This window comes from Xiphias gladius, chromosome 5 (genome assembly GCF_016859285.1).
Source record: "Xiphias gladius isolate SHS-SW01 ecotype Sanya breed wild chromosome 5, ASM1685928v1, whole genome shotgun sequence".
Classification (NCBI taxonomy): Eukaryota; Metazoa; Chordata; class Actinopteri; order Istiophoriformes; family Xiphiidae; genus Xiphias; species Xiphias gladius.
In genome coordinates, this window is record NC_053404.1 from 14,238,681 (window position 1) to 14,254,228 (window position 15,548).

At 42.0% G+C, this 15,548-nt stretch overlaps 1 protein-coding gene across 1 annotated transcript; it reads left to right on the plus strand.

Annotated features, from left to right (window-relative positions):
* The first annotated feature begins 2,514 nt into the window (after nucleotides 1-2,514).
* Nucleotides 2,515-15,080, plus strand: csrnp1b (cysteine-serine-rich nuclear protein 1b). Its single transcript, XM_040126684.1, has 5 exons — nucleotides 2,515-2,833; nucleotides 8,960-9,158; nucleotides 11,075-11,334; nucleotides 11,425-11,721; nucleotides 11,866-15,080. The coding sequence occupies exons 2-5, from the start codon at nucleotides 8,978-8,980 to the stop codon at nucleotides 12,874-12,876; spliced, it is 1,749 nt and encodes a 582-aa protein (XP_039982618.1). The 5' UTR covers nucleotides 2,515-2,833; nucleotides 8,960-8,977; the 3' UTR covers nucleotides 12,877-15,080.
* Nucleotides 15,081-15,548: the final 468 nt, after the last annotated feature.

Below are 15,548 nucleotides of genomic sequence, written 5' to 3' on the forward strand. Positions count from 1 at the left end.
ACACTTGCATACTGTGTTGTGTTTTTTTCGTGATGTATTACTTATAAACTTGAAAAACACATCTTAATTTGAAAAAAAAAAACACTGCGGGCCCAATAAAAGCAATAATGGGACTGCTGTCATTCAACTTGATGTTCTTATTTTGCCTCTGTGGCTCACGGCCTAAATGGGGTCCTCGGGCTCAACAGGCTAGTGAGAAAAGGCCCCTCTATTAGCAGGAGACAATTAGCATAGCTCTATGTACACAGCTTTAGGAGACCTCACCCCAAATACGTTAGTCAAGCACCTGTATTGACATTGGCAGAACACTTTGCCTCAATGTTCAGGTCCAGCTGAGAGTGAAAGCAAATCATCTCAGTGTGCTCGCCGTGGGCAGCCAGACTTGTAAATACCTGAGAGGAGTTCAGCGGAGGAGGGAAGGGTGCCTGTGCATGTGAAGCTGCTGATGGATAAGAAGTGTTGCAGACTGATCCCATCAGTGATTGCAACACTTTGGAATTTCATCATTAGAGTGCTGATGTGAAATCACTAATGGAAAATTCATTCTTGACCCTTGTGGTTCCATGGCTATAGACAGGATACTAAGGTCATGTGTCTGCCCCAACCCCCAACATCAAAATAATGTCTCTTTTTTTATTATTATTTTTTTTAGAGTTTTCTTTTTTTTTTTTTAATGAGTTACCTGCTCAGTTATATTTTCTGCTAGTTTTATATGAATGGCACAGTACTTTAATGGAAATTCATTTGAAGATTAACAACTGCTTATAAACCCAGATGACTACCCTTTCAATAAAATAACTATCTTAAACCATTTTCTAATTTCCCTATATTCCGATTGCCAAATTCCATGGCTTGTGTCAAGAAACTTCTTAAAAAAATTACTAGGAAATTGTAAAATAAAGATTTTTATTTTCAAAATAAAGGACTAAATGCTGTTTCAAAGTCCTCTGTTTCTTGGCAGAAATAATTTATTTAGTTGTTTTTCTTGCTCTAAAAGTAGTCAAATTTAAAGCAGCAGTTTGACATTTTGGAGTAGTGACTTCCTTGAGTCTCCAGTGCTTACCTGGCAGCTGTTCCTAGCCAATAAATAGTCCCACGCATGACCCCCCGAACATAGCAAATGTCAGTTTTTTTACATCTTTTTATTTATTTGTTTATTTTTATTATTAGGTATCAAATAGTGGTTAGAGGTGTATATATATATACACAATATTTCACAGACAGATATGCCAGTGGAATCAATCTGTTCATCGAACTCTCGGCAAAGTGAATGTGCTTTTTTCCCAAAATTTTGAACTATTTCTTTTCCTATTCCTTATCCATGTGAAAATATTTAATTCCCACAAGGTTACTAAAACCTTAAATATAAAGGGGACGTAACCTCATTGTTCTGAATGGTAGCTCAAAAGAGAAATCATGACTCAATATCTATTCACTGGCTTCTTTTGGACCTTTCTGCCTAATCTCATGGTATTGCTCAGTGGTTGGAGTTTGCCCAGAAGTTCAGCAAACACACTGTAGTGAACGGGGTAAAGTTGTTGTTTTTTTTGGTTCAAACCACTAGTAAACTGATATGTCATTACGATGCAAAACCATTAAAGGCGACAGGTTTTATGTCGCACACCCTCTGAAACACAATAAATAATTTTAAGGATGTATTTATGATTGTTTCGTTACGGTAAAAACTGTTGTTTCCTCTGAAACCTTTCGTGCTCCATTAAAAAGAAAGTGAGTCATAATTTCATAAAGCTAAGTCAGTGTTTTCCTTTAACTGGAAATAAGCCACACCACACAGCATTACAGCAACTCCCACTTCACTATTAGAGATGATGTTATCTCTCCAGTAATGACACTATTTCTCACTCATACAGAGAAGAATCCTCAAAAGTGGCTTATAGAGATTCTAAGCAATTTAGGAAAAATTTGAATTCAATTCAATTATTTTTTATGTGGAGATGTTTCGGGGATGATAGTGATCGGGGATTTCACTGTTATCTCCCATTGTCAGTTCATTGCAAGGTACCACACAAAATTTTTTCTCTCCCCCGTGAAAACCATGTATCTCCAAAATGTCAACGTTTCTTTAACCAAGAAAAACAACCTTGTTCAACAGGACAATGCATTTTTTTCATAAGCCGGTGGGTTTTTTTTTTTTTTTTAAATAGTTCATTTAGCTGAAGAGGTAGGAAAAAATTTCTCAACCCTTAAAAGAACACTTGATCCTTTTCCTAGACTTGTACTAACCATGTGCAGAACATTACCAGACACTATCATTGGATATATTCAAGTTTTTACTTTTAGTTAACTCTAATGTTTTTATTATCTTATGTGACTGACTGCAATTTGCCATTCTGTCTGTCTATCTATCGATTAAATTTTCAAAAACTCACCACTAGAGGCTCATCCTCAATAGCTCAATGGTGACCACATATTATTTTATTATATGATATTTTGTTATTGTATTAATACAGTGGGTGACCATCTGTGTTCTCTCGTGCAGGTAGTACGGGCACGGCAACATAGGAGGACGGGCAGGAAACGGCGTGGGCAGCCTCACTGTGTCACCGCCTGCGTCAGACCAGACGCCAGGAGGGAGTTTTCCACTGACGAAAAGGGTTGCGCTTCTCGGCAGTCTGGTACAGACAAGGGAAGCGCTTCAGCTGGTACGGGGCCCCGTACGTCAGCGAGAGACACAGACAATAGCACCGAGAGCTGCGTATACGCTGGGCTAAGCGCTGTATTTACTCGTGCCATTTGGATTACTTCCACTGTTCATCGGCTGTCTATCCAACGCTATTTTGTCACTAATGGTGATCGGATACTTGAATTGGTGGTGAGTACAAACAGAATCGGGAGTTCGCTGCTGGGTTATCGAACACCGTAATCTATGTGTTTCACCTCAGCGGAGGAGGGAAGCCAAATAGTTCGAACGTTCTTTCCTCTGTGTCGGAGTCATTTAAGTTTAAATACACTGTTTGTGTAGCCGCGTGAGAAAATGTTGTTAGGGGTGGGTTTTGCTTTTTTGTTTTTTGCTTTTTCAAACGGTTTTGGTGCCTGGATTTCTTTTGAAAAACACACTTCACATTTAGTCGCGCTCGTTTAACTTGACGCTTTATTGTCAACATTGACACGGTTGGCTGCTCGTTAAAGTGAGTTTTAACTAACTGGATTCATGGGTAGTTCAAACACGTGATCACAATCTGATGATGGCAAAGAAATAAAATAATTTGTGGACTTAGGCGAGATTCCAACAATCCGCCTCATTCACTTATTGATTTTTATATATTGATCGCTGATTATTCCGGCTTGTAGTAACTTCACAGCTCACACCACGAGTGCCCCGCTTTACATTTCAGTGGGTTTTCGGCTGGGGATTCATTTATCTGAACTGTTGATGAGGTCGGCTTTGTGTATTCAACCCGTGTGAAGTTGTTCTCGTTCACCTCAGCGGTGCTGGTGCGCCTCTTGTAACTAGAGCGACTCCTGAAGGCACTACATCTGAGCACACAGCTGACAGGGCTGCTGTCATTAGAATTAGCATTAATCACGAGGAATGATCGGGTCAGCGGGGAGAGAGCGCTGGCCGGGCTCACGACGTGCACGTTCGGCCAGATATAATAATTGATTTTTGATTGATGATTGATTTTTGAACCGTTCACCTCGTGCAGATAACACTTGAGGCTGTGAGCCAGGCGCGGATAGGGAATGTTGAGCTCCTTCATTGTTTGAACAATTTCCCATAACAGCATATGTATAAATTTACTTATCATAACCAGTCATTGCGACGCATGAATAGCCAAAGTTTATGTTAATTTGATAGATAAATGGAAAAAGCTGTCATGGATGCATTTTTTTTCCAGGTATGCCACTGTAGTCCGAGGCTCTTATTTTATAGAGCCAGACGGTATCTGCTCTTGATAAAGCGACTGAATCAATTTAATCGTCTCTAGCGCGACCTCACCCGGATCATTTTTGGAATCATGTTTTCTGGAATTAAGTCTACAGAGAGCTGAATGATCCTTTGTTTACAGAGAGCGAATACAGCACTTGATGCTGTGCATTTCATGTGGCATTCATTTACAAGGAATGTGCAGTGATGTTAAGTAACTCTTTATCTCTGCTTATATAACATCATTTTCCATTTCACACCCTGAGTTTCCACAGAAAAATAGTATTAATTAACCAGTTTGTTGCCCCTTCATGAAAACTTACTTCAGGGAAGTCAAGGCACCAAAAGCTCTGAGCATTATTTGGCGTAATTTTAATCATGACAAACAGGCTACCATCCATACCCCCTGACTCCCTCCTCTCCATCATATGATCCTGTACTCAGCTAACCTTGTGGTTCCTGCAGCTGTGAGACACAGCATAGATAATCTGGATGGCCACTTCCTGTGCACTACAGTGTATGTTTCACAACCTCAGGAAGCTCACAAGCTTTTAGTATCCGTCTCCCCAGCTGGGAGAGGCAGAGGCAGCAATGCTGGGTTCAGACAAGGTAGTCTGTGAATGCTTCATTTTGGTCACGCAGGATGGCCCCCACGCTTTTGTGCCCGGAGACGGGGAGGGGTTGTTGCAGGGACTCTGCTGACGGTCTCCCACATAGCACAGTGGAGAGCTCCCATCTGCTTTGTCCTCTCCCAGCATTCCATACTGCAAGTGTCCCAGACTGGAGCGTGACCCCTGAACCCGAAACCACCTCCTCCCTTCCTACACAGACACACATACACACACACACACACACACACACACACACACACACACACACACACACACACACACACTCAGAGCTGCATGTTTTCCTGCTAGTACGCTGTAATGCAAAGATTTTTTTTGGAGATTTTCTCAACTTGGCTGTTGTTACACACTGCACGGCTTCGGATTCATGCAAATATGTCATAGGAAAAAAAAACAGGTACTCTCATCTCTGTTTGCATAGTGACTGCTAGACGTCCTAGGAATTAAAGAGACAATTTTAGCTGTCTGTTTCGTTAACAGTATAAGAAAAGTAATCCAAATCAGTTATAGTACACAGTCTGACTCCTGCAGGCGCCACCTAGCCATTGAAGTTTGGCCTGCATAACAGATTAATGACAGCTGAGGGCATGTGAGGTCCACGTGCAAGCTAATACCCTGTCAGGTTTGGCTAGGAAAGGTAGCTCACTCTGCTGCCGTATGGGAGTAGGATTTTCCAGTGGTTAGCAGAAGAAAACACATCTGGGTTAGATGGACCCTGTGTTCTTCTCCCACTGTTACAGTAAGAGTGGCGCTGCCAGAATGGAATTCCTGTGGCTTGGAGACATGACATTATTTATTTGTTTTTTATGATCCTCCCTCCATCTTCCCACTACCTCTCCTTTTTGGAATTACTGTGTGCACGGGTCGAGGCAGAAGAACAGAATGTTTCTGTTGCACAGTCTCAGCCAGCTTTGGGCTTCAGTGAGAACAACAGGCTCATAGAGGAGAAAACAGGAGCTTTCCCTGCTTTGTTCCAGCAGGTGGAGCCCTTTTGACTAACAGTTGAGTTTAAGAAATGAGCCAGTGCTTCCCCAGCTGTGCAGGAGCTGGAATTCAGTTCACTTTCACCTTCATGGCTGTGATCACTTACCTCCGTCTTCTCAGTGACAGAAGTGAAAGGTGTAATACCTTGAAGACTGGTGTGGAGGGTTTGTGTGTGTGGGTGTGTGTGGGGGGGTCTGCCCATACACGCTTCCACACACACACAGACTCCCAGGTTCATCATTATCACATTTTATAAGCACTCAACTCAGTCAGTCAGTCATTAAGACAGTGCACAGCGTTGTCAGTGTGCCATGTAAATGCTCTTGGCTGGCTGGGATTAGTGCAACTTGTCGCACCCACCCTCACTCTTATCAGCTGCAAAGGGGATGGATAGGCAGTGCAAGGGGGCAAAGTCAACTGTGACTTGTCCTGTTGGGCTGTGGGGCAGACAGGGGCAGTTCAAACAGGCTGATAGTAGATGTCTGCATATGCAGGGATGCGTATAAACATTTTTAAAATTTGGTTTTTAGCTTTTTCTGGTGGTATGAACGACTATGGTTTTCCTGTTTTTTGTGCTCTTAAATGCCTTTTGTCAAACTGGGAAGACTAAAGATGAAAGTAGGGATTGATCCACCTTAAAGTCCTCACTTTTTAAACAGTTATCTTCAGTGATGAAGTTGAGTAATGTTATAGTATTCAATTTTTCATTGCGTCTTATTTTGCAAAATGTTGTCCATAAGTGATTGATTAAACCTACCTTTTTTACATCCTGTTCAAATAATTTAAGATTCCTTAATAATGACTTTAGGAGCTCTCTGCAGATAAAATGGAAATGAATTGGGATTGTGAAATCATATTAACAGCCTGTAGCTGCATGTATCATGATAATGTTATGCGACTGACATAGTTATGCATCTGACTTGAGCTGTGCAGTGCTTATGGAGACAAATCTCCTCACTACAGATTTATCTTCCCAACTCTTTGACAACTGGCTGGGGAGCACCTCAACGGATGTGTTCCTTATCTGCTGCCTGTGTGGGGTTGATGGAATGACAGTGATGCATAATTTAGTGTGCGTTGAAAACATGCTGTGCTCCATCTCTAGCTCGGCTGTCCAATCACATCCATTCTCCATTTAGAGCAGACATTCGCAGGCAGTGCTTTCTTGAGGAGCCAGCTCTGAATTCTTCTCTTTTATCTTTGCTGTTTTTTTTGCCTCCACTACAACCTTTTGCAAATGAGTCATTGCACAATTGTTGTTGTTTTTTTGTTTTTTTACCCCCCAGTCCCTTGTTCCATCCACTCCCTGCTCTCTTGGCCTTGTTATGTGGGTGCAACGGCTGAGCAGGCTGAGAAGCTCCAGATTGACTACAAGCCGTCCCCTTGCCAGGATTAACCTCTTGCCATTGTTTCTGCCCATTGAACAGGATTAACAAATCAGTGTGTCAGGTAGACTGCAGTCAAGAGACAATGACCCAGTTCTGACACCACGCCCCCCCCCCCTTCTGCCTCACTGCAGCTTTTAATTAAAAAGACATTGCTTAGCTGGCGCTATGCACTCCCCTGAGGAAGCATCATAGCTTTGTTTTCATTTTTTTTTTTTTTTTTTTTACGAGGGGGGGGGGTTGATGGTAAAAATGTAAGGTGAACCCATGTGTGTTCCTCTTTTCTCGCAAACAAATATCTATGCTGTGGTGTTGTGTTTAGAACACATGTTGTCTGATAAGTGAATACATAAGAAACAGATGCTGCACCCAGGTGTTTCTAAACTGTTTCAATGCAAGTCCCATGATGTGATAATATTTAGTAGCTGTGAAAGGCATTTGGAGATGATTTCCTGCTAGAGTAAACTGATGGATGGGAATTAAGTTTTTCTCATCGGTTGGGTGATGTAAAACAAGTCGAAGCACTGAGGTGGTCACAGTGCGGAGAACGCTTTTTTTGTTTTTTGCCGAGGCAGTATGAGCTAGCTTGACCTATTGGTGTCTGTGTGGTTGAGCCTAGTTCGGTCTAATAATTGACATGGTGAGGACATTAATTTGACTTGGTGTAATGCAAATGTTAAGTTCCTTACTCTGCTGCAATTATCCAAAAAATCTATGAGCCAAAAAAAAAAAAAATGGTAAACAATTTTTACAAAAATTATAGGTGTTACCATGCAAATGTTTGAACAAACACAGCTAACAATAACTGAATTGTAATTGAAGTGTATACATAACACGCTCAAGCTGCTGCAGCTGTAAGTTATTTGGCTGTGATTCTGAGGAGGACAAACAGTTTGATGGTGAAATGATCTCTTTATGGGTAAAGTAAAACCTCCTTTCCCATTCCACATCATTGTGGGGAGTGTCTATGCTGGAGTAGAGCCCAGTCATGTCTTCCCTCTCTCCTCACTTCCTTCCTCCCTCCACCCCTCCGTCCCTACTTGTTTAAGTTAGTAGGAGCTCGGCCAAAGACTGCAAAGATCACCTGTCTTACCTTGTAGTCGCCGCGTGCTTCCCAGAAGCTGTGAAGAACATGGTCTATTATTTGTCAGATCTACACGATGCATTTGTGTCCCATAACCATAAAACACACCAGCTGTAAATCTTCCTTCTCATCCAACATTTTAATTTTTCATGTCAGTGGTTTCTTTTTTTTTTTTTGGTGTTTTTTTTTCCTGGAACAAGCAGAGGAGACGGGAGGTTGATTTGGTTGAGCTTTGAGGGGTATTATTCTTTGACTAAAACGAAACTTAAAGATATAAACAAAGTTATTGCATGGAAGAGGTTTCACAGACATAAGGCAATGTTTTTCAATATTAGAGGGTAACTGGTATTCCCTCTTCTCAAGAGGTTTAGCTGTTGATCATCTCTTTTGCCTGCCTGTCTTCCTGTCTGTCTCTCTCAAGGGATTGATTGTTTTTATCACTGAACCAGCAACCCCTCTCATGGGAGCTCTAAAAAAATGCATTCAGGAATTGCATTACAAAACATCTTGACTATGAATAGTTGTACATATTTACTATGAGGGCCATGTGAACACATTAAACAGGACAAGTGGCAAATTGCCAAGGCCTTGGCCTGCGTCCTTGATAGTGATGGCTGCCTAAAGGGAATGATTGAAATTAAATGTCTATGGCTAGTTGATTTGGTCACCTCTGCTCGGTCCTTTCTCTAATCAATGCATTTGCTAATCTTATGGGATTTGGAAGAGGGTGTAGGGTAAAATAATTGTTGACTTATGCGAATAGGCGTGATTGGTTGCTTCTTGTGCCATGGCGAACTCCCGCTCTCAGCTGAGTGCAGCAAGAGGATAGGATGCATACGGTCTCACATGGCCAAGCACGGGACTTGCTTGTGCCAATAACACTGTAAAAAGCCTGTGTTTGCACAATAGCTTCCATGCAGCATACAGATCATGTTAATTTCGTTTGTTCAGCCCTAATAATAACCTCTCCCTCTGCTCCTTCCTGCAGATTGTTCACGCTAATACCATGAGTGGGCTTCTCAAGAGGAAGTTTGAGGAGGTGGATGAGGACCCATGCTACTCCTCACCCTCGCCCTCCTCCCTCTCCTCTGCCTGCTCCGGCTGGGACTCGGAGGGGGAGAGCTGCTACTCGGACACCCTGGATTCCACTCCCAGCAACCCCAGCTCCCCAGCAACAAATTTCAACAGTAAGTGTCTTCTTCCAAAAACAATAAATCATTGGAAGAGTTGATAGTACATACTTTTTAATGTATTCTCTCGCCTTGTCTTTACTGCTCCACAGAGTCTCTGATAACAAACCAGTAAAAATGGGGGAGAGATTAAGGAATTTAGGCAGCTGGCAGCCCATGAAACACTTCACAAAAATTATTTCAGACTTCTGCAATGAACACCCCTTTTGATTTCATGCCCTAAAGCTGCAAAATGGCTAATCGCATTATGCAGTGGCTGCTCACCTTGGCTCCGTCTCCACCTTCTTCCCAGAGCCTTGCAGACAGACAGAGCTTCACCTTTCCTTGAGAGATGTGGGTCGAGCAAGTACAGGGTGTTTCTGTCTGGAACTGGGTGCGTCTGCTGGCCTTTAGGGGACCGGTCAGGTTGGAGAGGGATTGTAGTGTAAGGGAGAAGGGCAAACAGTTCTGAGGTTTCCAGGATGCTGGGGCAGGGAGCCAGTAAAAGAAGCGTGGCAGGTTGCCAAGGCTGGGAACACACAAAGCCTTGTCTGAAGCCGGGCATGCACCCAGCACAGGTGCTGAAAAAGACTAAGTAAAGGGATTTTAAAAAAAGGAGGGGTAGGACAATCGAAAAAAGAAGGCATACAGACAGGTGGACTATCATAATCCAGTGTTTGTGTTGGACAGAAAGTTGTTTGCCATAGTGAAGTAAAGGGGTAAAAACAGCCAGCAAAGCTATCCCATTTAGAGGCAGTGGAGAAAGTGTCATATGTCTTCTAGAGTTGATATAAGCCTGACTCAATTTGATGGATGTGAAGCTGAACCTGAAAGGTTTTTTCATCTGGATCACCCCTAGCGGCAGATTAGATGACATAGTAACGCTGTTGTGTGCTCTTCCTCTGAGCTCCAATTATCACACAGGGTACACAGATTTTCCTGTTTGACTTCTGTGACTTTTGAGGGCAGTTGTTCAGGTTGTGTCACAAGAAAGCTCCTTGGCTGAGAAAATAGGAATCTACAAGGAGTTTCCCACCACAAATTAAAGGTAATGACCAACACATGTTGAGTATTATCATCCTTTTCTGTTCACAAACACATAAAAAGAAACAAAAACATTGGCTCTTGCGGCTTAAGCAGAGGAAGGAGTTGCTTGTTTTTAAGTCAGGCTCAAAAGTCATGTTGAAGATTCCTTGGCGGGGGAGGTAGAATTTATAATAAAGCTTAAATAATTGTTGGACTTGTTCCCACATATGGTTCCACTTTGATTCCCATTTGGTTTTATTATATTATCTTGGGTATAGAAAGATGGCTGGTGTTGGTCCTGAGTGTTTTTAACAGAGAAAGGACCTTTGACTCCTGTCAATTACTGGGCCATTTGTTGGGATTGTCAGCTAGCAGGGAGACCAGGGTGGGCAGTTTTTATTCCTGTCCATAGAGCTATGCTTCCACCCTCCACCCTCCACCCCATCCGGAAGCCTCAAGCATTTACTCACTGATTTCCTCCACTGTGTTGGCCACCAAAGGGAAATTGTTTCGCTGGGTGTTTTTTTTTTTGTTTTGTTTTTTGTCGCACAGCAGGACAAGAAACAAAGCTGAAAGGATTCTTAGTAGTTTAGGTTTCACTTTACAGGATGTAAGCGTGTTGGACTCCTGTTGGCAGTGTCTTTTAATTGGGTATGTGATAAGGCTTGTTTGAGGACTAGGAAAATGAATCAGAGGGGTGTCCTTTTACAGCCTGTTCAGCAGTGTTTGCACGCATAAGAAGAATTCAAGTGATGGGGCATAATGCCATCTAGTGGCACATAAAAGCAGTTATTGCAATTCAAAAGAATGCACCAATTGCACTCTCTTTTAAAAAAACAAACAAACAAAAAAACTCATCTCTTACTTGGACAAGATGTATTCTAAATCTATGCTTTTTCCATCCACAGCAACATCCATCCTTAAGAAAGCCAAGAGACCACGGCGGGGAAATGTGACCTTCGACCAGGTGACGGTGTTCTTCTTCCCTCGGTGCCAGGGCTTCACCAGTGTTCCCAGTCGAGGAGGATGCACTCTAGGCATGGTGCAGCGACACAGCGCGCTACGCACATATACGCTTGCTGAGTTTGCTGTGGAGCAGCGGCTTCTACGCCGGGAAAAACTCCTCAACAGGCTCAGGGAGGAGAAGCTGGAAGCCCTGAAATTTAAGGTAAGCAAACTTGCACAGAAACCTGTGAAGTTCTCAAATCATTCTGTTATCCAATGTAACAATTAAACATGGTCCCTTTGTTCTCTCCAGCTGACTAAGAATGGAACCCAGGAGAGTGAGGAGGCGGAGCGGCTGACAGTGGACGACATCCCCGAGCAGGACATCGACATCAGTGGATCCAACCTCGACGAAGGCTCTTTCCTCCAGCCGTACCCGTCTAAACGGCGCTACGCACTACTGAAAGCAGCCGGTGTGAAAAAGATCGACAAGGATGAGAAAAGGCAGCTGCATGACCTAAGGATCTCCAGGGAGAACTGCGGATGCGACTGCCAGGGCTTTTGCGAGCCTGAGACCTGTAGCTGCAGCCTTGCAGGCATCAAATGTCAGGTAAGAGCTGAAAATCCCCTAAAACTATATGCTCAGTTGGATGAGAGAGATACAATAATAAGAAAATCCAACAACAATAAAGCACGGGGGTTATGCTGTATGTATTTGAAAATTAATTTGATTGTTTTGTTTTGCTTCTTACAGATGGATCATTCCTCTTTCCCATGTGGCTGTACCAAGGACGGCTGCGGAAACCCAGAGGGTCGCATTGAGTTCAACTCCACGAGGGTACAGACGCATTACATCCACACTATCATGAAGCTGGAGCTGGAGAAGAGGCTGGAGGAGCAGTCAAGCACAGAGGAGGAGGAGGAGAACACAACAGGGGCCACCTCTGTACCAGCAGTGCCCTCCTTCCCCTTTAGCTCAGAATTGGCAGCAGCTGGAGAGAACAGTTGCAGCAGCGATATGACGGATTTATCAGACTCTTCGGGTCAGAGTGAGGACTTTGAGGCAGGCGAGAGCCCGTGTGAACACCGAACCCAGCTGGATGTCGATGAGAAAGGCCTGAGCCGTATCCTCAGTTTCAGTGACACAGAGAACTGCTCAAGAAGTAGCAGGGACGGTGGGGATAAGAGCAGTAAAGACACTTGCTGTCCAGATCAACGGCAAGAGCAACAGCAACCATCTGCAGAGGCATTTAGTAGCTTTAGCATGGTGGACTTTGCTGACGAGAATGACAATATAGACGCTGCACTGTTGGACTCTGCAGACGATCACGCAGACGATCACACAGACAATCGAGCAACAGCCATTTCAGAACTTTTGGATGAGAACGCCAACCAGGGAAATGCCCTATTCCATAGCAGTAGTGTGCCACACACGCCCTCCCCCACCATTGATCGCTCGGCAAGCTATAACATGGACCTGAGCCTCTCCTCGGAGTCAGACCTGGAGTTCTTTGACGGTTTCCCCTGCTTGGGGTCCAGCTCGCTCTACAACTCCCTCAAGGAGTACGAACACATGGACAACTTTTTTCAGTTTCAGTTGCCTAGTTATCCCAGCTTCCCTGCGGCTAGTGACCCCGGAACCTGCCTCCTGGAGTCACTGATTGGCCTTTCAGAGTCCGTCCCAGAACCCCCTGCCACATTTACAGACAATCAGCTGTTGGAGGAAGCCATGAAATTGTCTGTGATGGAGTCTGTGAAAGTTTGACAAAACGTGAAAAACTTGGAACTCGGACTGAACATGCACATAAGATGTCAATGTTAACATGTTTGATTTTAGAGGAAGCTGTGATTTCCCTCTTGCCTAATTGTTTGAATTCCAGAACTGCCTTCAAAATAATAGCAAAGCAGTTTGGGATTAATGCTGTGTGAGATGGCAGCTAGTGTTAAAAGAGAAAAGATACTAAATAGAGATCAATTTGACCAGGCCCATAGAAACCAATGATGGCTCTCTGTTCCTAAGCAAGCTCTTTTAACCAAACCAAGATCACCAACCACATGCTAAACAGGAACTGACCTTTACTGGGGCCAGGTTGGGTATGTCAACACAGCTGAATGTGCACCTCAGGGATTTTTTCTAGCTTTCTAGCTTTTGGAGGCAATGTATGGTGATGCTGTGATGGCCTTCATATGAAACCCTAGTCAAATCACAACATAGTCCTGTTCATGTCCTCCCTTTGGGCTTACACCCAGATGACTTGAGCAGGTGGGGTCCTCCCTGTGTTGTATTCTGAAGTTAGTGGACTCTTTCTGCTCAAGATCTCTCCCAAGGGTCTTATATGGTACAAAAAAATCCCTCTAAAAGCTCCTCGATCAGCACTTTATCTGTGAAAATAGTTACGTATGGATAGGCATTGTTTTGGTTGTATGGGGTCGATTCAACAGTTAAACGCTAAATTATGGAGTTTCTTATTTATGAGCTTGGCAACTAGAAATAATGGCTCATACCATTAAAATCTGTAGCTGTATTATCTTTATAAATTTTGTTTTAAATTATTTTCTTTATGATTTAATTTTATTTATTTCAGATAAAGCCTACTTTCACTCAAGAAGCACTGTGGTTTGATGTTTTCACCTGAAAGTGCAATCTTCCTTCCTTTTTTTCCATATCACATTTAGGCATTGTTGTGTGAAATGGGACCACAAGTCCATCAGAAAGTATTTAATATCTATTCTCTTATACATATAACATTTTTTGGTAACTTATTATGTTGTTATTTCATTAGTTATTTAAGTTAAGACATTTTGGCAATAAAATGGGCTGTTGTGAAGTTTACTGGATGTGCCTGCTTCCCAGGGGAGCCATACCTGCCAATGGTGTGTGCACAGTGCTGCCATTTAAGCTTTGGGACTGAAAACTGTGGAATCTCCCTAATCACTGAAACTAAATTATCGGTCTATTGTATTACTGCCTATAATGTAACCATAGAAAATTACACTAATATTTTGTATCTAATTTATGTAGGTTAACAAAAGAATTCTAATCACTGAAAAATTGAATATTTTACTAAGAAAGCAAAATGAGTAATTTTCAATCTGGGACGACCTTTGTAATATATGAATTATAGAGAAATGTACTTATGAAGGTTGTCACTCTCCAGCATTCTGAAGTATTTTTCATAGGCAGTCTTATGGTTAGATATCTTAGCAAAATGCCACTAAAACTGAGTAAACTGCAAAGATCAATTTGATTGTACTCTGAATTTTTTGGAAGTCTGTGACTTGGGTTACAACATGTTATAAATTACACATGTAAAGGGATTTGTGGATAAAAACTGCATATATTATACAATTTTTATCGCACACACAAACCCTGAAAATTGAAGAGTTGCCTCATTGATTACAGAACAAGACCTTTCAAAGGTGATTGTGCTGTCACCTGTGTTGAGGGACACTAGAGAGTTGATGTACATATCTCACCCTTTCTACAACTGTTTCAACAGCCTTTCCGGACCCTTTAGAAATTATGCATGCAGGTCCTGTTTGTTAAAACTTGTTCTAATTAATTGTATACTTTGAAAAGTGCAGAGTGCACGTTGGAAATGTATTATTCGCTTTTTGCCTTTTTGATTACTTTGAAATCCATCCAATATATGTTCTAATGCCATGAAGAGGGCACTGATTTTTGCAAGCAAACATTTGTTTCTCTTGTACAAAACATCAATTCTCATGAAGAAATGGCAACAGTGAGTGTTTATCAATGTAATGTATTACAGTACAGCTTTTAAAATATTATTTTCAAAGAACGTGTCTTACTTTTTGCCTTTTGTGTTGTACATATTTCTGCTTGAATGGTCCTGCAGAGCAAACAAAGCTGCTTTATTTTTTACATATTCACACTTTAACCTGCTGTTCAAAAAACGTTTCTTTCATCTAAGCCATTTTGACAGCCTGTCCCTCCAAATAATAATTAAAAAAAAAAACATTTTCTAAATGCTTGACTTTGTTGTTTGTCATGTTTTGATTTATTATTTGCAATGGTGGAAGAAGTATTCAGATCCTTTACTTAAGCGAAAACACCAATACCACAAATGACTCAATTACAAGTCCAGGTCCTGCATTGTAAATCCCACTTAAGTAAAAGTAAATAAGTATTAAAGACTAAATATATTTTAAGTATAAAAAGTATGGTAAAACTTACCCTGTGACTTTAATAATTTCATATACAATAATAAGAGCATTACTTTTAAAAAATAATGTATAAGAAGCATTTAACTGTTGTAGGTGGAGCTAGTTTTAACCACTTTATACAGTCTGTTGTTTAGTCCAGTGACCTAGAGGTCAGTCCCCCAAAAGGCTCACAAGATACTATAAACCTGAGAGGTCACAAAATGATTAATGGAAGGAAGGAATGCAAGAAAGAAGAAAAAACAAAACAAA

Bases quoted from the DNA above. Each gene is read 5' to 3' on its own strand.
- csrnp1b (XM_040126684.1), top strand. From the start codon at position 8,978: ATGAGTGGGCTTCTCAAGAGGAAGTTTGAGGAGGTGGATGAGGACCCA. The intron at 9,159-11,074 runs GTAAGTGTCTTC...TTCCATCCACAG, and splicing joins CCCAGCAACAAATTTCAACA to CAACATCCATCCTTAAGAAA. The intron at 11,722-11,865 runs GTAAGAGCTGAA...TGCTTCTTACAG, and splicing joins TTGCAGGCATCAAATGTCAG to ATGGATCATTCCTCTTTCCC.